This window comes from Carex rostrata, chromosome 5, assembly GCF_964058835.1.
Source record: "Carex rostrata chromosome 5, lpCarRost1.2, whole genome shotgun sequence".
Taxonomy (NCBI): domain Eukaryota; kingdom Viridiplantae; phylum Streptophyta; class Magnoliopsida; order Poales; family Cyperaceae; genus Carex; species Carex rostrata.
Genome location: NC_135922.1, coordinates 12,137,666 through 12,159,527, shown reverse-complemented (window position 1 = coordinate 12,159,527; position 21,862 = coordinate 12,137,666). Strand labels below are relative to the sequence as shown.

Genomic DNA, 21,862 nt, shown 5'->3' with positions numbered 1-21,862 from the left:
TGTATCTCAAATAAAAATCGTAATTTTGTATGATATTTGATGTTACATTTGAATCGATCTATTGTGTATGTTTTGAGAAAAGTAAAATGAAAAAAAAATCCAAAAAACTAACAGAAAAGTAAATAACAAAAAAAAACTGACATAATAGTATCAGCGACCGGGTTTTGATTTTCAGAGACCGTTTTTTGGTCGCAGATACCTCTTCGTGACGTCAGCAAAAAAACAACAGCGACAAAAAAAATAGGTCGCAGAAAAAGTATCAGCGACCGGATAACGTCATTCAGCGACCGGTGACGTCATCGATTGAGTATCTGCGACAATACTTTCAGCGACCGGGGTATCAGCGACCGGAATTAACTTTCTGAGACCGGAATAACTATCTGCGACCGGCGACGTGACTATCAGAGACCGGAAAACCGGTCTCTGAAAGCCTTTTCTGCTGTAGTGATCTTTAAGCTGTATACGGACAAAACATGTATATAATATGTACGGTTATTATTTTTTAATTGGGAGCATCTAGCTATCCCCCGTAACAATCCCCCATTTCATCCCCCAGTCATTAACTACTTCAATAACTACTAACTACCTAGGGGGACCACTTACTATTTGGGAACCACATAATATTTGAAAGATTTTACAACTGGCGCGCGCAAGTATTCATCTGTAATGCATCAAGTATTCATCTATAACACATCAAGTATTCATACCTAACATATCAAGTATTTAAAAAAAAACTGGACACGTTTTTAGAGGTGGGATTTTTTTTCTTCGTTCAATCTAATCAATATGTCTGACAATCGATGATAAATTTTGTAAATCTAAAACCACGAATGTTTTTTACATAATTTTATCTTTAAAATGAGATCCATGATGATATACTTTTGAGTTGTTCGTTGTACAAGTATTAATCCTTATCAAGAAAGTATTCATCCTCGTCGTGCAAGTGCAAATATAAAAACTAGACACATCACTTATCCATCTTTTACACGTTTTTAGAGGTGGGTTTTTTTCTCCGTTCAATCTAACCAATATTTCTGATGATCTATGAGAAATTTTGCAAATCTAAAACCACGAACGTTTTCTACACAATTTTATATTTCAAATGAGATCCATGATGACATACTTTCGAGTTGTCCGTTGCACAAGTATTCATCTCTTATCGAGAAAATATTAATCCTCATTGTGTAAGTGTAAATATAAAAACTGGACACATCACTCATCTAGTTTTTACACGTTTTTAGAAGTGGTTTTTTTTTCTCTATTCAATATAACCAATATTTCTGACGATCTGTGAAGAATTTTGCAAATCTAAAATCACGAACGTTTTCTACACAATTTTATCTTTCAAATGAGATCCATGATGACATACTTTCGAGTTGTCTGTTGCACAAGTATTAATATCTTGTCACGCAAGTATTCACCCTAAGATATTAAGTATTCATTTAAGCATATTGAAGTATTCATCTCTAAGACATCAAATATTCATTCATATATCTCTATTTTTTTTTCAAAATTTATTTTTATGTCATTTATTTAATAAGGAGTGGCCTAATTCACCATTAATAAAGTTTTGTTCTTTGCAAAACTCGTTACTTCATGAGGAAGGGGAACATAAACATGAAAATGATTAATTGCATATACATATACAAAATTATTTTGATACTATCGACAGTGACGGATCTGACCCGGTAGAGACGTGCTCTAGTATTCATTCATACACATTGAAGTATTCATTTATACACGTTGAAGTATTCATTTCTGGCACGCATGTTTGATTGGGATGGAGTGACGGATGATATCCGGCAGAACGTTCGCTGGAGCGGGAGCAACAGGCATAGAGGGAAAAAAAATCGCGAAAGTGTAAGAGGGAGAGAGCTTATTGTATTTATCATTTCGAGGTGGGAGAGGGTGGGAGGTAGGAGAGGGAGGGGAGCTTATCGATGGAAAAACGGAGGCGGAGGAGGAGGTGGGATGCGGAGGTGGGAGAGGGAGGTAGAGGCGGAGGTGAGGTGAGATGTGGGAGGTGAAGGTGAGAGAGGGAGGTGGGAGGCGGAGGTGGGAGAGGGAGGCGGAGGTGGAGGTGGGAGAAGAAGATGAAGGTGAAAAAAGAAAATAGAGGTGGAAGAGAAAGGGAGAAAGAGGAAAGAAATAAAAGTTGTTAGAAATAGTAGTTATAGTTATAGTTAAAATAGAAAGTTAGTTGGGGGATGAAATGGGGGATAGATAGGTGGGGAAAATTATAATTACCCTTTTTAATTAGCCGAGCCACGGCACAACATGACAACACAAACTTTTATCATAGGCATAGGGACGCAAATTGCAACAAAAATATCCAAATTTTATTAACTTCCTCGGAAAGAATAAAACATGCATGCTTGCGTACAATTATTGAATTATTACATAGAATTGGAATCAAGTATTTTGTGTGTGCCCATCAACAGCATATATAGTACTCTGTGGCTCTTAAGAATCGTAATATTCTCAGTTGAAGGTAATGGGGTACACTGGCGATTGGTCAGGATTGAACAGCCCCCAGTTCTGCTCTATACCCGCCGACTTCTCATTTTCATTAAACATTGCAAAGATGTAAGTCTCCAAGGCTGTTGGTCTCTTAGGTGTGCCTTTGCCGACATGATTAATCAAATTCTGGTTGTATGTCTGTGCATTACCCACAGTTGTGTCGGTCCCACCAGCAGATGGCCAACCACTCTCTGAAATAACAAGACCAACATTTGATCCTCCAACCTTCTCCATTGCCGAGTAAAGCGCATCCACCTGTGCATCAAAGAGATTCTGATAATTGTTCGATCCATCTGTCACCACGGTGTCAGGTGCGGTGAACAATGCATAGTCAAGGCTGATCTGTCCTGTGTTGCTGGCATAACTCAAGTAGGGGTATATATTTGCCAGGAGGGGGGCATTTATTGATGCAAGGTACTGAACTATGGATGTCATGTATGAAGCATCCGAAGAGAATGCACCCGCTGAAGGAGGGTACGAGGTACCCACTACACCAAAGGAGACCGAAGTCGAGACCTGGATTGAGTTAAGGCCGGCAGAGGAGAGCGAGTTGTAGATGTTCTGCATTGCTGGGAGGATATTTGACACGTCACCACCACTTACCTCATTGCCTACTGCAATGTATCTGTTAAAGGAACATCAATTTTATTGTGATTTGTGTTATGTTACAAGCAAATAAGTTATGTGAATTGTTGGCTAATATTAAATACTAATAAGAGTGAGGCTATATAGTGATATCCATAGCACAGATTGGTCCATACTATGGATCAATATGTTCAATTTCAAACATAATCTTCATACAAAAATGTACTTGCAGACCAAATTTGAAATATTTTTTAGAATTTTTTTTACTTTTTTTTATAGGTATAAAATCACTACTTTTTAATGGTCTAGAATTTTTAGATCAAGTGATTTTCTACCTTTCTAAAAAAACAGTAAATTTTGATATACAACTACATTTTCAAATGGAGATCATATTATGAATAGTTCAGATTGACTCTTTGATCTTTCAAAACAAAGAAATTGATCCCTAGTATAGACCAAGCCGTGCCACGCAAGTAGTACCATAGCCTCAATCTTACTAATAATATATCCTGGGGAGTAAATTTTAGGATTTTCTTCTAGGATTTTGCACTGAACTTGTAGTAAAAAAATTCAGATCATTATTTCGAATGGAAAAAAAATACTCAGATCCGTACTTGAAAGAGACATCAGGGTAGGGTTTGACATTGTTGTTCACCCAGTTGTCAGCTGCTGAAGAGCTCGAAGCTTCAGAGAGGTCGACACCCATGATGAGATTGATATTAGTGCCTTTGAGTGCAGTCAGAGTGGCACTGTCGGCGCCATATATACGCATTCCAGTGATGCCATTGGACTGGTACAACTTCACCACATCAGCTTGTGAAGGAAGGTTGTTACCATTCATCCCGTAGCATACGCCTATTGATTGCGCACCTGCCAAAGGAAGACGTACATACGTACTTTTCAATAGGTTTCTTATTACATGCATTCATTAATTGATTGTCTTGGTGGACCAACTGTGGTAATTGAGGAATTAAAGGATCTCTTTGGTTGATTCTTAAAACTAAAATGGACATTCACGTGTGATGTACAAGGATTTGCAATACCTAGCTAGTAACTGATTCCATAGGCATTAAGTGTCTTAAAGGCTAAAGCTTTCTACAACCTAAATATTCAATCAATAAGAGCTATCTTATGATGGTATATGCTCTCTAGCAAGTTTAAACAGAACAAGATGTTTATTGTGTGTGTGTGTGTGTGTGTGTGTGTGTGAACAAAAGAGATAGAAAGAAAGGAGAGATACTTCTGGGGTAGCTAGCAAGGATGCTAACAAGCAAAGTGAGTACCGCCACCATGGAAAGAGCATTTGATCTATGTGCCATAGAGAAGATGCAATAAGCTTACTCTTATTCAACTATTTTAGTTTCTTAAAAGGGAAATCAGTTCCAAACTTGTCATGGATGATCAATGCATATGAACTCCTTATATAGACAACGCCAGAAAGAGAAAAAATAATTTATTCTATATCCCTATATTTCATGCTTGACTAATAGAGTTCAAGTCAATTCTTAGTTAGCACGTCCAGCGCCAATTAAGGTTTGGAAGCATTGTCAATTTGCAATCTCCAGCTGTCTCATGGATCCTCTACAAACACTAGATGATTACAATTCTGATGATGGAGCCATCTCAGTTCAATGCTACATCAGACCACTTTAAGTTAATGCTACATTGACGAAGATTTCGACACACACACATATATATATATATGATGGGGTCAAATAACAGAGTATCAATTTTGAAGATGTCATAGTTTATATATAATAATTATGTGTACATTTTCTTTTGTCATGATAAAAGCATATTTATCCAAATAACAAAAAGGCAGGGCAGTGGCAACACCTAAGTTCAATCTATCTATTGTTCATCAAGTTTTTTCAAATATTTAGGTTGATATACATTACAATTTGTTCATGATCATACATGATCTAGTACAGAAGAACAACTACCGGTCTACCCCGTATATCGCGGTGAAATTAATGAGAAAATGCAAAATTAATCAAAATCTAGACGACAACCTCCTACATATATACAAGTGAGGTCAATCCCTGTGCCAAACTTTTATTATTCCGTCCAAACCTACTGAGACGAGGAATGAGGAAGGAAAATAGAAAGTATATCATAATATTATATAAGTCTTCAACTTGGAAGTGATGGCAGGGGCATAATAAATTTAAAGATGACATGAAGAGAAATTCTTTATATCTGTCCCGGTGCCTATTAATAAAATGTTTTAGAGATTGTACCAATAACTCCGTTTTACAGGTCAATTCCTGTGCCTAACTTCCATTAGACCTCACCAAAGTCACCTAGACTAGTAACAATCAGATAACAAACTTCATGTTGCAAGAGGAAAGGGCATAATTAATTGATGATATATATTGACAATACCATGTTAATTATTAGGAGCTATATTCAATTGGTGATTTAATTATGTTGGTGAATTAATAATACATAGACATTATAGGTGGTACAGCTCCACATTTAGATGCAATTAATGGGAATTTTAATTTTGTGGAGGTTAATTAAGTTCTACATTACTTCCATGTATAGAAATTTGATATGCACAATATGACATCTGTATGCAAAGGCCCAACTACCAGTCTAACCCATATCTATCACGGGTGGACCTTAATTTTGTGACTCCTGTATACTTGACCTTAGGTTTGTCTATTTTATCTCCATAATGGACCACTTGTATAGTATGTTTAGTGTAGATGATGGAATTCCATACATCAAAACAAACTTGTCTGCTACATTGATCAATCAAAAATTTAAGATTTTTCCTTTTTTTGACCACCGAATTAGAAATTGACCTCGTGCAAAAAGGGCAAAAAGGGTATAGTTTGAGAGGGTTGTCAAAAATACAGTAATCTAAAGGAAAAAATGCAAGTCGGACAGACATAAAGTCAGCAAGAATAAATGCAATTAGACTCGAACAAGAATGTAATAATTTTGGGGCATATAAATAATCTTCATTCTTATTCTTATATTAAGCATGTAGATGTCTTGAGCGAACAGTTTTGATTAAAATATGAAATTTTGAATTGAATATCATCTCTCTCATCAAATATTTCTATTCTATATGTAAATGTTTTTGATGTTTTTTACGTGTAAAGGTTTTAATTTATTTATACACGTACCCGCCACACGTACTCGCCACATGCAATTTGTATCATCTTTCTGATTGGTCCTGATTTCTTTCTATTTTTTATTTCATTTAAGGAATATTATTTGTCGTTTTATATGTCAAAAATTATCAAATTAATATATATGTCATTTAAAAAAAATATATATTTACGTGTAGATATCTTTTAATATGTCATTTAAGAAATACTATTTGTTATTTAGTCTAATTATTTTTATATAAATATGAGATTTGTTTTGTTATCTTATAATATGTCTTTATTGCAACGCATAGGTACAATACTAGTTAAATATTGTGTATGCTGTCTATGTAAATGACAATTACATAGAAAATTCATACCAATATTACTAGACTATCAGAGATGAAGAAGAATGTCACATGTACTATATAGCAACGGAAGCAAAAGAAAAATAACTAATATTGTAAATGAAATAATTGTTCATCATCTAATATCCATATATATAAGAACATACAGATTCCTTAGAAAGAATATTATAGAATGGGCATTGGACATGCATGCCATACCAACTATACATAATAAGTAGCATTTACTTAGTGCCAACATTCCCGATTTTTTTATTTATATCCAAAAAAATATATAAATTTAAAAAACTAACCAAACTCCCTGTTAATTTCCAAATCTACCCAAACCGGAAAAAAAATTTCCGGTTTCAATACCAATTTCCGGAAAAAAAATTTCTGGAAATTGGATCCTAAATCCGGAATAATTTTTTCCGGATTTAGGATTTCTTTTTTTTTCCTAAATCCGGAATAATTTTTTCCGGAATTAGGATTTTTTTTTTTTTTAGGAAATTTTTTTTTTCCAAATTTTTTTTTTCATTTTTCAATTTTTATTTATAATTTATTTATTTATTGTATTGAAGTATTACAAATATTTAATATATTTTTTAAAAAATAGATGGAATACTATATAATTTGATTTATTCGAACGACTACTACAAATAATCCGGATCAACATTTTTCATGCCGGATTTTTTACGGCCGTAAGAAAAAATAATATAATATAATATAATATATGTATATGTATATGTATATATATGTATATATATGTATATATATGTATATATAATATAAGAGGAGGGTTCCAATGCCTCATTTTTTTCAGAGTAAAACTAGGGTGTGACGTGCTCACCAAGAGAGTTTGGTCAGCACAACTCCAAAAGTTCATCGGATCGACTTCAAACGCAAAATCCAAACCGTTGAAATCCATGTGCTTCATGAGTGATGCATGTGCATGCAAAATTTTGAATGTTTTGAGTTTATTTGCTACACGGTCAAGCGGTCAAAGAAATAATAAAAATTGACTATATAAAACAACTTATAAATTAACTTAATAAAATGTTCATTTCTTTGACCGCTTGACCATGTAGCAAATGAACTCGAAACTTTCAAAATTTTGCATGCACATGCATCACTCATGAAGCACGTGAATTTCAACGGTTTGGATTCGGCATTTGAATTCGATCCGACGAACTTTTGGAGTTGTGCTCACCAAACTCTCTTGGTGAGCACATCACACCCTAGCTTTACTCTTTTTTTTCATACCTCATCATACCTCATATTTTATATTTTCGTTTTCAAAGTCCAAATTGTCGATCCAAACCGTTCAATAAAATATTTATACTAAAATATGCATGGAGATGAAATTTTATATTTTTTGGATTTTTTTTGCTATTTTTTAAGATAGGTACAAAATCACTGTTTTTGAACCGTTCATAAAACAGTGATTTTCTACCCATCTTAAAAAATATATTATATTATATATACATATACATATATTATATTATATGTATATTTTAAAATGTGCATATTTTAGTATAAATATTTTAAAATAGCAAAAAAAATCCAAAAAATATAAAATTTCATCTCCATGCATATTTTAGTATAAATATTTTATTGAACGGTTCGGATCGACAATTTGGACTTTGAAAATGAAAATATAAAATATGAGGTATGATGAGGTATGAAAAAAATGAGGCATTGGAACCCTCCTCTTATATTATATATACATATATATAAATATATTATATTATATATACATATACATATACATATATTATATTATATTATTTTTTCTTACGGCCGTAAAAAATCCGGCATGAAAAATGTTGATCCGGATTATTTGTAGCAGTCATTCGAATAAATCAAATTATATAGTATTTCATCTATTTTTTTAAAAATATATTAAATATTTGTAATACTTCAATACAATAAATAAATAAATTATAAATAAAAACTGAAAAATGAAAAAAAAAATCCTAATTCCGGAAAAAATTATTCCGGATTTAGAAAAAAAAAAGAAATCCTAAATCCGGAAAAAATTATTCCGGATTTAGGATCCAATTTCCGGAAATTGGTATTGATACCGGAAAAAAAATTTCCGGTTTGGATAGATTTGAAAATTAACAGGCAGTTTGGTTAGTTTTTTAAATTTATATTTTTTTTTTTGGATATAAATAAAAAAATCGGCCAACATTCCATTAGAAGAATATTGGATCCATTGTTTGCTTAATCAAAGAAATAATTGTTGAATTTTACTGGAAATGATGAATAAAAGAGAAATTGATGTTGTTAGTATACATGATATTTGCAACCTCTTTACAAGCCTATTTATATGCCCCACCAAACTAACCGTTGCCTATCTCACTAGCTGCTGCCTAGTGTACAACAACTGCTCTATTTCCAAAAAAAAAAAAGGTAAATTGTAGCCTTTCTGCTGAAACTAGGCTCATTGCTATTTCTGTTACAAGGTAGGGTTATTATTTTTTAATTAGCCGATAATGACAAAATGCCTAATGGCTCTGAGGCTAATCATATTATTTCTTAATCTCTTTTCTCAACACTAATGTACTTGTATCTTTTTGTTGTGAGGATTTGGATTATTAATAATAGATTAAGTTTATAATAGAAAATATTGAAATCTGTCCAAAAAGTTTTTAAAAAAAATAGGATAATATTGGTAGGAAAGTTTTTTTTTTTTTTTGAAGGTTGCCAACAATTGTCGGCAACAAATTATGTGTAGGAATGTTATAAGTGCTAGTCTAATAAAATAATCTGTTTTCTATTAAATTTCATATTTTATTAAACAGTACCATTAAATATGTTATTGCAGATTAAAATCTTTTTGTGAAAAATTAAAAAGTTACATCAAATTTTATTATTTGTTATATTTATAATATCCACAAAGTATTTGCTCATATTTAAATTGTCAAATTTCAAAGTAACACAAGTAAACACGTTAGTGGATGATCTCAAATCCTCTTTGTGATATGTAGTTCTATATTCACAACAAGAATGAGACACTTTTCGCGATGACAAAAAAATGACTTTTTGCGACGGACAACCCTTATTGTTCAGTTTTTTTCTTTTTGCAAAGCACGACTGTCATAAATGCGTTTTCTCTTGCAAAAAGTGTCTACTTTGTTGTAATGTACGTACAAATAAAAATATCGTAGCCCAAAATTGCTCATATATATACCTCGCAATTCATATGAAGTAATAATAATTCAAATATCAACTTTATTCATAATCATAGGTTTAGTTTATTCGGCAAAAACAGTACTTTCCGTAGGGATTGAGAGATACAGCTCCAAAACCAGTTCAATGGTTTTCAGTCGGGTATTATTAATTTGAGAACTTTGATCCTTCTCTCATTCTTAGAAAAACTTATATCCTCTTATTCAGTAAAAACTCAAGATACAAGCACTTATTGGAATATTACATAAGGTTTTGATACACTACTACTTAGGTGTGCCTGATGATAACATAGTTATTGTATTTATTTTGGTGAATCATAATCCTCTCACTTGAAGTTAATAGAATACACTGGCTGTTTGTTAGGATAGAACAGGCCCCAGTTCTGCTCTACTCCCGCCGCCTTCTGATTTTCATTAAACATTGCAAAGATGTAAGTCTCCAAGGCTGTTGGTCTCTTAGGTGTGCCTTTACCGACATGATTAATCAAATTCTGGTTGTATTTCTGCGCATTGCTTACTGTCGTGCCAGTTCCACCAGCCGATGGCCAACCACTCTCTGAAATAACAAGACCAACTTTTGATCCTCCAACCTTCTCCATTGCCGAGTAAAGCGCATCCACCATTGCATCAAAGAGATTCTGATACTTGTTCGACCCATCTGTCACCACGGTGCCAGACGAGGTGAACAATGCATAGTCAAGGCTAATCTGTGCTGTGTTGCCGGCATAACTGAAGTATGGGTATACATTTGCTAGGAGGGGTGAATTTATTGAAGCAAGGTACTGTACTATTGATGTCATGTATGAAGCATCCGAAGAGAATGCACCCGCTGAAGGAGGGTACGAGGTACCCAATACACTAGTCGCGACTGAAGTCGAGACCTTGATTGAGTTTTGAAGGCCGGCAGAGGATAGCGCACTGTAGATGTTTTTCATTGCTGGGAGGATTTTTGAGACGTCGCTACCACTAATCTCGTTGCCTACTGCAATGTATCTGTTGAAGGAACATTACATATATTAACATTTGTGTTATTTTACGAGCAATGAAGTGATGAACAAATAATTTTTTATGAATTTTTAGCTAATATTAATTACTAATAAAATATTCTGAGATCTAAATTTTAGGATTTTCTTCTAGGATTTGCACTGAACTTGTAGTAAAATACTCATATTATTAATTTTGAATGGAAAAAAAAATACTCAGATCCGTACTTAAAAGAGACATCAGGGTAATAGGGTTTGACATTGTTGTTCACCCAGGTGGAAGCAGCTGAAGAGCTCGAAGCATCAGAGAGGCCGACATCCATGATGAGATTGATTTTGGTGCCTTTGAGTGCATTCAGAGTGGCACTGTCGGCGTTGTAGATACGCATTCCAGAGATACCATAGGACTGGTACATCTTTACCACATCAGATTTTGATGGAAGGTTGTTACCGAGCATCCCGTTGCATACACCTATTGATTGCGCACCTGCAGAAGTATGACGTATATATGTAATTTTCAGTAGGTTGTTTTCAAGCAATGCATTGTGATGATTCTATAGTCTATATGGGACAAGCTGTGATAACTGAGCTAATTAAAGGATCTGTTTGGTTGATTCTTGAAATTTAAATGGACATTCACGTCTGATGTACAAGGATTTGTAATACCAAGCTAGGAACCGATGCTATAGATATATATATATATATATATATATTTCATAAATTGATATTGTTTTCCAAAATTTAACTATGTAATCAATAATCTATCGATGATATACGCTCTCTAGCAAGTCTAGATGGCACAATAAGTTTGTGTGTGTGTGTGAGCAATAGAGAAAGAAAGAAAGAGGAGAGAGACTCCTGGGGTAGCTAGCAAGGATGCTAACAAGCAATGCGAGTACCGCCACCATGGAAAGAGCATCTGATCTATGTGCCATGGAGAAGATACAATAAGCTCACTCTTGTTCAATTATTTCAATTTCTTAAAATGGAAATCAGTTTGATCCTTGTTATGGATAATCGATTCGTCTGAACTCCTTATATAGACAACCCTGGAAAGAGCAAGAATAATTTCATCTTTATCCATATATTTCAATGCTGGACTAAAAGAGTATAGGACAATACTTAGTTAGCACATCCAGCGCCAATTAAGGTTTGGAAGCATTGTCAATTTGCAATTTTCCAAGAGTCCCATGGATCCTCTACAAACACTAGTTTCCTGTAACCACGGTCTCACTTGATCAAATATAATTACTATTTTCATCAAGGTTCTAAATAGCTAGCTATAGCATCGCTATAGCTACGCTATAGCTTTTTCGGACCATAAACGCTAAGCTATGAGATAAAAGTGCGCTAACTCAGCTACGACCGCTATAGCTATAATAGCTGATTGCTATTACCGCTATATGTGACCCGCTATAGCTACCGCTATGTTACATGATCTTTTTTTTACAATTTATACGGACTTCTATACTTCTATTCTTATTTCTAATGCTACATGGTCTTTTATAATAAGTATGCTAAACCAAACTATGTGTTTTTGTTTATTTGTGATTTATTCTCTCATTCTGTATTGAGAAATATTCAAATATTAATTCTAGCTTCATTTTGATTGCTCTTCACATAGTATTCCTTTATAAAATTATTATCATTTGTTTCAATTGAAAGTTGATTTTGATTATTATTATAATATATAAAATGTTTAAATATGTATATTGACTTCATTTACCTTATAAAATTAATCGCTCTTTGTCTATAATATGTAATACTATGAAGTATGAACTATTAAATAATATTACTTTTTTTATTTTATTTTTTTCTTCTTATTTGGATAATTGATAAAAAGTATAGACTTAGATTAGTTGTCATTTAGTTGTTATATCAATTATCTAATATTAATTATGTTGATAATTAGTAGAAATATAGAATATAAAATTTGAAAAGGGAAAATCGCTATGTATGATAGCTTCTGCTATAGCTACGCTATTCACAATAGCTTTTTTTTTTTTGTCTCTCCGCTATGCCGCTATAATCGCTATTTAGAACCTTGATTTTCATGATGGAGCTGTTTCAGATTCTCGGTTCAGTGCTCATCGGACCACATTTTGGATCTCATGAGCCGCTAGTCAATTAGTTTGAAAGACTGATTAATTTGAGTGCTGTACTAAAATGTTTCTCTGAGATTAATCTGAAAACAGGTCATCTGGCAGCCCAATCAGACTGCAACTGCTTAGTTTTGTAATACCAATTTATTTGATGACATGCAAGTATATATGACACAAGCCAACTAACAGAGTTCATCACTTTAGAAGATGTCATAGTGTATATGTATGATAATTATGTGTACATTTTTTTGTCATAAAAGCATATTATCATATAATAAGAAACAGGGCAGTTACATCACATTAGTTCAATCTATTTATTGTTCATCAATAAATAGAATATTAACACTAGCAACACTCAACAGGATATTAACACTAGACAATCTGATTAGAAAAGGCTGGGGCGAACAGATTTGTATTATGTCAAGTAGACTCTGAAACAGTGCACATATACTCAATGATTGCTCATTTACTCGGGCATTGTATCAAGAATTGAAAGTCAGATTTCACACAAGACAGCCATCACTTGGGGCATTATTAAGCACCGTGTACTATGAAAATGAGAGATCCCTGTTTCTTATAGCACAGTTCATAATTTGGAGGGAACGGTGAGCTAGAATATTCAGAAATTCAACAGCCACAGTGCGAGATTTGAGGGAGTAAATAGCGGTGCAACATCAATATCCACAGATAAAAATTAATGCATGAGATTGCATCGCTACAAGCAAGGAGGTGCACACTGCAATTCTGTTTCAATTTTTCTTTTTTTCTTTCTTTATTTCTTTATTTTTCCATTTTGACCCTTTCTGTTTTACTTTACTTACTGCACCTCTTTTTTCTTTTCTTTTTTAGCTTAAGCTCATCATCATGAGCTACATTGTTTTTCCATTTTTCTTACGGCACCCTGTAACAACCTTTTTATCAATTAAATGGGAGCATGACTCCTATTTTTTCTCAAAAAAAAAAAGTTATGTTCCATATATTTATGTGTAAATAGTATACATTACAATTTGTTGTTGAAGGTCACTCTCATACATGTACAGGATCTAGTACAGAAGAACAACTACCAGTCTGCCTGGTATATCACAGTTAGATTTATCAGAAAATACAAAAACTAATTAAAATCTAGACGGCGACCTCCTACATATATACAAGCAAGGTCAATCCCTTTGCCTAACTTTTACTGTTCCTAACAAAGCCACCGAGACATGGAATGAAGAAGGAAAATAGAAAGTATCATATGTGGCGCTTCTTCAACATGGAAGTGCTGGCAGGTGCATAATTGATCAAAAGATGATATGAAGAGAAATTTTTACATTTGTTCTTGTGCCTATTAGCAATAAATGTTTTAAAGATGCATATGGTATACACATGAGAATGGTAAACATAATTCCATTTCACAGGTCAATTCCTAGACTAAAAAAATTCAAATTACAAACTAGAAAGGGGCATAATTAATGGGTGATTATATTGTCGAGTAGAACTAGGGTGTTCTTAAGTTCACCCAACCCTTTGGTGAACTCAAGTCTAAAATCCATCAAATCGGTTTCAAATGATGAATCTGAACCATTGCAGCCCGCCTACTTTAAGAGTGATGCGTCTACATGTGATAATTTTAAACATTCAAATTAATTTAATATAAAGTCAAGCAGTCAAAATTAGAAGGTTAATAAATTAATTTTAATACATTCATTTTTTGAACGTTTTTTGACCGCTTGTTTTTATACTAAATTAATTCAAATGTTTAAAATTTTCACATGTAGACACATTACTCGTAAGATAGGCGAGTTTTAACAGTTCGGATTCGTCATTTGAAGCCGATTTGATTGGTTTTAGACTTGAGTTCACTAAGGAGCTTGGTGAACTTAAGAACACCCTAGTTCTACTCTATATTGTCAATACAATGTTGTGAGGAATATTTACTTGGTGATATATGTTGGTGAATTAACAATACATACACAATTACACATTAATTACAGGTGGTACAGCTCCAAATTTAGATGCAATTAATGTGAGCAAAAATTCTACATCCCATTTCACATGTATAGAAACTTGATCTGCACGATATAACGTGTGTATGAAGAGGCCCAACTACCAGTCTAGCCCATCTATTACGATTGGACCACAATTTTGTAATCCGTACTTGACCTTAGGCTTGTCTATTTTATATCCATAGTGTACCACTTGTAGTGTTGTCTATTTTATAACCATAGTGGATCACTTCTAGTTAGAAGGTAGAACCCCTTCTCTAACATTCTCTCGTTGTTTTGCAGAAATTCCATGCATAGAAACAAACTTGTATGTTAGGTCGATCGAGTCAAAATTCAAAAATTTTGATGGTTTTTGACCACCGAATTAGATATTAGGAAACAAGAATATGACGCACTATTTTATGGCTATAGACTTGACCTCGTGCAGAAGAATAATTATTTTAGTGCTACAGTACCCGCACAGTACTCGTGCTACAGTATTCACACTTAGAGAAATAATGTATTATGGTTCCCACTAATTATATATATATATATCACTACAACAATGTAGATACTTTTTGCGAGAGAAAAAGTAAATTTATGACGGTACTCCCTCGCGAAAAGTACCGTCGCAAAAAGAAAAAGCTGAAGAATGAGAGTAGTCCGTCGCAAAAAGTCACTTTTTTATCCTCGCGAAAGGTGTCTCATTCTTGTTGTATATAGTCTCAACTAATTATTATTTTAAAATCTGAGCAGCATCATTTCTCTAGTCCCCACTAATTATATAGTTTACCTTTTACAATCCTCGCACTCGTTCTCGCATCAATCTTTCTCTAACAAAAAAAGTTTACTTCATAGAAATAAATACTTCAAAGCATAGATATAAATACTTTTAGTACTTAGATATTAATACTTTCAGTGTCATATGTAAAAAATACTTAGATATGTATATTTTCGTAGTTATAAATACTTTGATGCATGACTTATTATGATTATTCATTTTCGAGTTCTCCAATTATCCTCGCGTCACCCTTCCTCTAACAAAAATATTTCAATGTATAAGTATAAATAATTTCAATACCTAGATATTAATACTTTCAGTGTCATATGTAAAGAATACTTGCAAGTATAGGTATAAAGACTTGTACAGCGAAGTATAAATACTTGCGGGATGATGAGTCGAAAAGTACATCATCATGGATTTCATTTGAAAGAAAAAATTACGTAGGTGTTAATAATTTGGAAAAAACATAAAATTGTGGAGATTTTGCAGCCCCTGCAAGAAGTTAATTTTCTTCATTTAATTTTCGGTGGTCCCCCCGTGGGTATAGTGTGGGTACAGTGCTGAGGGTACTATTATCTCCGTGCTACAGTACCCGCACAATAAATAATTGTTCACCTCATAGCTATAAATACTTCCGTATATATGTATAAATGCTTATGTGCATAGATATTAATACTTCAGAAGAAAAAAAATTCGAATTGTGGAGTTTTTGCGATCCCCACAAAAAGTTATTTTTCCACATTTAATTTTTGATGGTCTCCTGTGAGTACAGTGCAAGTATTGTACGTAGCGTAGATACTGTTATCAGCTTTCCGTGCAAGAAGAAGGGAATATACGGATAACAACAATACCCATACTGCCGTTTGTGGGGTTGTCAAACATACAGTAAACCTAAAAAAATACAAATATATATATGTAATTAGACTGAGAGCAAGAACTGTGTTTTTGTCAAGCATATATATGTAATTAGGGATAATTAATTCCAGTGTGCTCATATAAATTTTTAAAAGAGTTAGGCTATGGTACACTGAAATCCGAACTAATTATTACATATATTTGATATGTTATAATTTGGGGCATATTGGCCCACGCTATGAATTCAAATCTTTGGTTTGAAAATCCTAACGGTCGATCCAAATCATTCAACATAATATTCATATGAATATGTACTTGTAAAGAATTTTTTTGCTATTTTTTTTAGATAGGTAGAAAATCACTTGATATGAAAATTCCGGACCATCGATCCAACAACAGTGATTTTTTTTCCCATCTAAACAAATAGTAAAAAATTCTAAAAAATGTAAATTTTAGTTAACAAATACATATTAAAATAGAGACCATGTTGAACAGTTCGGATCGACTGTTAGAATTTCAAAACAAAAATATTGATCCGTAGTACGGACCAATCCGCGCTATGTATAGTAACATAGCCTCACTTTTTTTTTTTAAATATCCAATTTTTCCATAAAATCATCATACTAATATAATATTCAATATCTCCACAAGAGCCTTAATATTTTTTTCTTCTATCCTCTTTTATTTATTTAATCTTTTATTTCCAGTGTGCCAAATAGTAACATAGTTCTTCTTTCTTTTGATGAATCATAATCCTCTCAATTGAAGCTAATAGAGTATACCGGCTGTTTGCTTGGATAAAACAGGCCCCAGTTCTGTTCTACTCCCGCTGGCTTCTGATTTTCATTAAACATTGCAAAGATGTAAGTCTCCAAAGCCATCGGTTTCTTAGGCGTACCCTTACTGACATGATTAATCAAATTCTGATTGTATTTCTGCGCATTGCTTACTGTCACAGCGGTCCTGCCAGCTGATGGCCAACCGCTCTCAGAAATAACAATACCAACATTCGACCCGTCAACCTTCTCCATTGCTGAGTAAAGCGCATCCACCATTGCATCAAAAAGATTCTGGTACTTGTTCGACCCATCAGTCACCACGGTGCCAGGCGAGGTGAACAATGCATATTCAAGGCTGATCGATCCTTGGCTGTCGACATGACTGATGTAGCTAGGGGTATATATTTGCCAGGAGTGCTGCATTTATTGTTGCAAGGTATTGTACCACGGATGCCATATATGATGAGGCACTTGGAGAGAATGCACCATGTGAAGGAGGATACGAGGTACCCACTTCACCAAAGGAGATCGAAGTCGAGACCTTGATTGAGTTTTGAAGGCCGGCAGAGGAGAGTGCACTGTAGATGTTTTTCATTGCTGGGAGAATTTTTGAGACATCACTCCCGCTTACCTCGTTGCCTACTGCAATGTATCTGTTATGAGCGACAGGCACATATTAGTAATGATTGATATCGATCATGAAATATAGGAAATTGAGCATCTTCTTCTTGGTTATGCAGTTGTGGTTTTGTAAAGTTTAGTATTTAGCGTTCAAGTGATAGATTCTCCTATATAGTGGAATTCCATCCATTAATTTTTTAGCAAACTGAATTGTTTCATGTTGCAAATTATCAAGCCAATGACCAATCCGTAAAATATTTTAGATTAATTATGCATTAATATAAGATACAGCTAATACAAATAATGTTACCGACTTGAAGCGCTTGAAGCAATGGACATTCTTCATCACTCATGATGCAGCAGTGGAAGCGCTTGAAGCAATGGATGCGAGGTCGGAGTTGGCGACATCCATGATGAGCTTGATATTGGTGCCTTTGAGTGCGATTAGAGTGGCACTGTCGGGGCCGTATATACGCAGACCAGTGATGCCATTGGACTGGTACAGCTTCACCACATCAGCTTGCAAAGGAAGGTTGTTGCCAAGCATCCCATAGCATACGCCTATCGATTGCCCACCGGCTGTGATAATTGAGGAATTTAAGGATCTATTTTTCTTGAAATTGAAATTAAAAGGATTAATAAAATGCAATTGATGTTGTATATTTATGTATGTTATCATGATTGTGTTCATGCTTCCATTATTATCTAAAATCTTTTTTTTTTTTTTTGATGGTTAACTGGCAAGTGCCAGGTTAACAAGTATATTATAAGAAATATCTAAAATCTTTTACTTCATTTGGAGATAGTTAGTGTCACACCAGAACTAGAATTACGATTTAGGCGTGATTAATCCCCGCCACATGGTTACGAACTTTCCTAAACTCGAAAAGCTAAATGAATAAAATCAACAGCGGAAGCATCAATAATACAAATAATAAGTCATCCATCGATACCAACAAAATAAACATTTTTTTTAGACTATGTATGTAAATTTAAAAGAAATAAAGTAATACTTAATATTTTGTTTTAGTTGAAATGAAAAAAAATAAAAATAAAATGCAACTAGCCGATCATGATTTACTTTTAAAAGGAATGTCAACATGCAAAGTTTACCCAAAAAGAAAAATATGAGGATAATATAATAATACGCAATGTTGAAGCATCTGTACGTGTTGTGTAAAGGTGTTAACCTCATTTCGAAGCGTCTTACCTCGCTTATCATTACAAAAAAAAAAATATGAGGACTGCCCAAATTAATATAGTAATTTTATACATTGTTATCGCATAAATTATTTTCAACTTCTCATAAATGTAATTATATTACGTACATCACATAAAATGAGTTGGGTTACTTTCTTTCGCGAAGTAAAGCGAGTGTTTTACTTCACATATATATTTTCAATTCTAAAGTTCAAAACGTTGATCAAAACCGTTTAAGTTGATCTTCATATTAAATTGTACTTGGAGACCAAATTTTACAATTTTTTACTATGTTGTTTAGAATTTTCGAAAATCACTGTTTTTCAGAGAATTCTAGACCATCAAAAACAGAGATTTTCAAAAATTCTAAAAAATAGTAAAAGATTTCCAAAAAATGTAAAATTTGATCTCCAAACACAATTTAATATGGATATCAACTTGAATGGTTTGAATCGACATTTTGAACTTTAAAATCACAAAATATGAGTGTGAAGTAAAATACTCATTTTACTTCTAGAAGCACCATAGCCCATCTCCACATAAAATAATAATTAATGCACAAATTATCACCAATTGTATATCATAAAAAAATCACATATCTAACATCTCATAAAATTTAACTCAAAATTTTCATTTCACAATTCACACCAAAACATTGCATTATTCCATATAACTTGAAATATAAGAACCGGATATATATATATATATATATATATATATATATATATAGCTGCTGGTAATCACAAATTTAACATTAAATTTTTGTTGGAGGTACGAAATTTGAGGACAACATATACAATATATATTCAAAATCTCTCAGCACTCACCAAATGCGTATCAGCGTATGTGCATAATACTTTTGTTGAAAGTACATAAAAATAGCGTAGAACTAGGGTATTATTAAGTTTATCAAGTCTAAAACTTATCAAATCGGTTTTAAATGACGAATCCGAAATGTTGAAACCCGACTACCTTACAAGTGATGCGTCTACATATGAAAATTTTAAATATTCGAATTAATTTAGCATAAAGTGAAGCGGTCAAAATTAGAAGGTTAATAAATTAATTTTAATACATTCATTTTTTGAACATTTTTTTATCACTTGACTCTGCAAAATTAATTTCAAAATTAAAAATTTTCACATGTAGATGCATCACTTGTAAGGTAGGCGGGTTTCAACTGTACGGATTTGTCATTTAAAGTCGATTTGACGGGTTTTTGACTTGAGTTCACCAAGAGCTGAAAATTTTAAAAATACCATACCCCAAAAATGAATAAACCAAAATACCACAATTTTGCAGAATTTTGAATTTTGACAAGGCTGCATCTAGGCAGAGCGGACAAGCCAAACTAGGGGAAGCAACCACCCAGTTTTTTTTTTTCAGAATTAGCATATTTTGTTTTGTTTTGATTTTTTGTTTTGAAAATAGTTGTAGTTGTAGTTGTGTATCAGAGCAAACGTAAATTCATATAAGATGCAATAATTTTTTTTTACAAAATTGATTTTCAATGGTTCGTATAAAAAATATACAGATTCAATTAATTTTATGCATAAATATTTTATAATAATTTTTTGACAAAAATTTTAAAGGAAAATTTTATTCTCTATTATGTATCCACATATATATATGTTGATCAAATGTATTTTTATTGGAGATGCAATATGTTGGAGACATTTAACAAAGAGGCATCATGTCATGGATCACATAGGAACTCCTTTTTCATATGTTGGATGTAATACAACTAGTTTGTATGAAATTCTGGTCCAAATTAGATCATAATCAAGAGTTTTGGCAATATAAGTCCAATCCTTGATCACATGGTTACTAAGTTGTAAGGACATAACTTTTAAACAAATGACTTAAAAAAAGATTAATTATGGTACTGTTCGCTGTAATACTAGTATATACATCAAGAGTCCCTAAGGACTACATTTGGTTCCCATACAAACTATTTTTGTACAAATTGTAATCAATTATAAAATATTAGAGAAAATATTTCTATCCACAACCTTTTGTCCACACTTTTTTCACAAATATTTGAATAATGTTTCATAACAATCTTGTAAGTAACTTTCTCTATTTTCTCTCCTTTTCTCATATTTCTCTCCAGGCCCGACCCTAGTCCAGGATACCCAGGGCGATGGCTCCGGACCTCAAAATTCAAGAGGACCCAAAATAGAAATTAGTTGTATATAAGAGTTCAAAATAATATAACATCTCAAAATTCAAGGAGGCCCAGAAAGAATATTAGTTGTATATAAGGGCCAAAATAGTATAACATCTATTGACATATTACTTATCCGAGGAGGGTTCAAATGCACCCAAATTTTTGTGCACCCAAATGCACCCTATCCTTTTTCTCCGTTTTCAAAGTCCGAATAGTCAATCCGAACCGTTAGATGCGATCTATATATTAAGATGTGCTTGGAGACCAAATTTTAATTTTTTTGAAATTTTTTTACTATTTATTAAGCCACTTTGAAAAATCGCTAATCCAATGGTCCAGAAAATGTAAAATCAGCGATTTTCAAAGTGGCTTAATAAATAGTAAAAAAATTCCAAAAAATGTAAAATTTGGTCTCCAAGCACATCTTAATATATAAATCGCATCTAATGGTTCGGATTGACCATTCGGACTTTGAAAACGGAGAAAAAGGATTTGAAATATATGGTGCATTTGGGTGCACAAAAATTTGAGTGCATTTGAACCCTCCTCTAATTATCCAATAGCTAGTACAGCTAGAATTGTCATAGATTGCGTCAGGCGCGTGAATCAAAAGATGTAGTCATGCAGCCATGATCGATGTAATCGATGGATCCCTCT

The 21,862-nt window shown here is 33.1% G+C and overlaps 2 protein-coding genes and 1 pseudogene across 3 annotated transcripts in view; all 3 read right to left on the bottom strand.

Annotated features, from left to right (window-relative positions):
* Window positions 1–2,317: 2,317 nt before the first annotated feature.
* Window positions 2,318–4,487, bottom strand: LOC144554280 (glucan endo-1,3-beta-glucosidase-like). Its single transcript, XM_078302609.1, has 3 exons — window positions 4,346–4,487; window positions 3,720–3,975; window positions 2,318–3,145 (listed from the first exon to the last, which is right to left on the bottom strand). Exons 1-3 carry the CDS (start codon window positions 4,422–4,424, stop codon window positions 2,482–2,484), a joined length of 999 nt encoding a protein of 332 aa, XP_078158735.1. The 5' UTR covers window positions 4,425–4,487; the 3' UTR covers window positions 2,318–2,481.
* A 5,434-nt stretch (window positions 4,488–9,921) lies between these two features.
* The window catches only part of LOC144554078 (glucan endo-1,3-beta-glucosidase-like), a 38,773-nt gene continuing 26,832 nt past the window's right edge, over window positions 9,922–21,862 (bottom strand). The window contains exons 1-3 of one of the 2 annotated variants that reach the window (XM_078302305.1): window positions 11,584–11,770; window positions 10,956–11,214; window positions 9,922–10,737 (exon numbers count right to left, since the gene is read on the bottom strand). In XM_078302305.1, coding sequence (XP_078158431.1) covers window positions 10,071–10,737; window positions 10,956–11,214; window positions 11,584–11,662 — 1,005 coding nt within the window. In that variant the 5' untranslated portion in view covers window positions 11,663–11,770 and the 3' untranslated portion in view covers window positions 9,922–10,070. Of the gene's footprint in view, window positions 10,738–10,955; window positions 11,215–11,583; window positions 11,771–21,862 lie in introns of those variants that run through there. The other variant, XM_078302306.1, reaches the window with a different exon arrangement.
* LOC144554520 (glucan endo-1,3-beta-glucosidase-like) lies at window positions 16,979–19,019 on the bottom strand (annotated as a pseudogene).

Coding starts and splice junctions, on each gene's coding strand:
- LOC144554280 (XM_078302609.1), bottom strand. CDS start 4,424: ATGGCACATAGATCAAATGCTCTTTCCATGGTGGCGGTACTCACTTTG. Junction 3,976..4,345: donor CCTTGCTAGCTACCCCAGAA/GTATCTCTCCTT, acceptor TTCCTTTGGCAG/GTGCGCAATCAATAGGCGTA. Junction 3,146..3,719: donor TACCCTGATGTCTCTTTCAA/GTACGGATCTGA, acceptor TTCCTTTAACAG/ATACATTGCAGTAGGCAATG.